The following is a 644-nucleotide window of genomic DNA, read 5'->3' as shown; positions in this document are numbered from 1 at the left end:
GGCTTCCGTCTTTACATTTGTGTGAGTCAATTTTTTCTAATAATATCCTCCTGAATTATGAGACTTTTCGATCGTATCGGTCATTTACTGAGAAGAATTTTGCTTACTAGATCTGGCGATGCCATAAAAATCATGGTTAGTCCTCGACTTCAGTGTATTTGGTTCATTGTGAAAAGCTGTGCCATAGGAAATGTCCAAGTTGAAATTTGTCAGTCGTAATTAATGGGACCTGTTTATAGTTTTCACGTAATTGTCCACTCTATTAACTGCTTTGCGCTCCTAACGCATTGTACCTTCCAATTTTTAACTTTGTATTGCAGTCCTTCAAAACCGGGTTTCGAATTTCTGATTGATTCTGACAGAAATTGAACTATTATCCCCTTTCCAGGTGTTCTTTCAAAGCTCAGGACTTATCTGACGCTAATCAATGGTGCAGAATACACTTACTCAAGTAGACAATTCCAGTATGCGTACATACCACAACGACTAACACTGGCGCAATTTTTGCGTATGATGGAATGTTTTGTGAACGATAATGCATCAGATGAGGTTGTGCAAAACCTGGTTTCTTATTTGGAAAAGAACTACACGGAAGCTTCAGAATGGCAAGAGAACTATGGCACCAAGGTAAGCGAGTCAATATT

General features: G+C 38.5%; 1 protein-coding gene across 1 annotated transcript; it reads left to right on the top strand.

Moving 5' to 3' along the window:
- Positions 1 to 390: 390 nt before the first annotated feature.
- Positions 391 to 624, top strand: T265_16075 (hypothetical protein; the record flags this gene model as incomplete). Its single annotated transcript, XM_009179579.1, has 1 exon — positions 391 to 624. A coding segment is annotated over one exon (234 nt), but the record flags the coding sequence as incomplete, so codon positions are not given.
- Positions 625 to 644: the final 20 nt, after the last annotated feature.

This window comes from Opisthorchis viverrini, assembly GCF_000715545.1.
Source record: "Opisthorchis viverrini unplaced genomic scaffold opera_v5_4117, whole genome shotgun sequence".
NCBI classification, from domain to species: Eukaryota; Metazoa; Platyhelminthes; class Trematoda; order Opisthorchiida; family Opisthorchiidae; genus Opisthorchis; species Opisthorchis viverrini.
The sequence above is the reverse complement of the archived record's forward strand: the minus strand, read 5'-3'. Positions and strand labels throughout refer to the sequence as shown.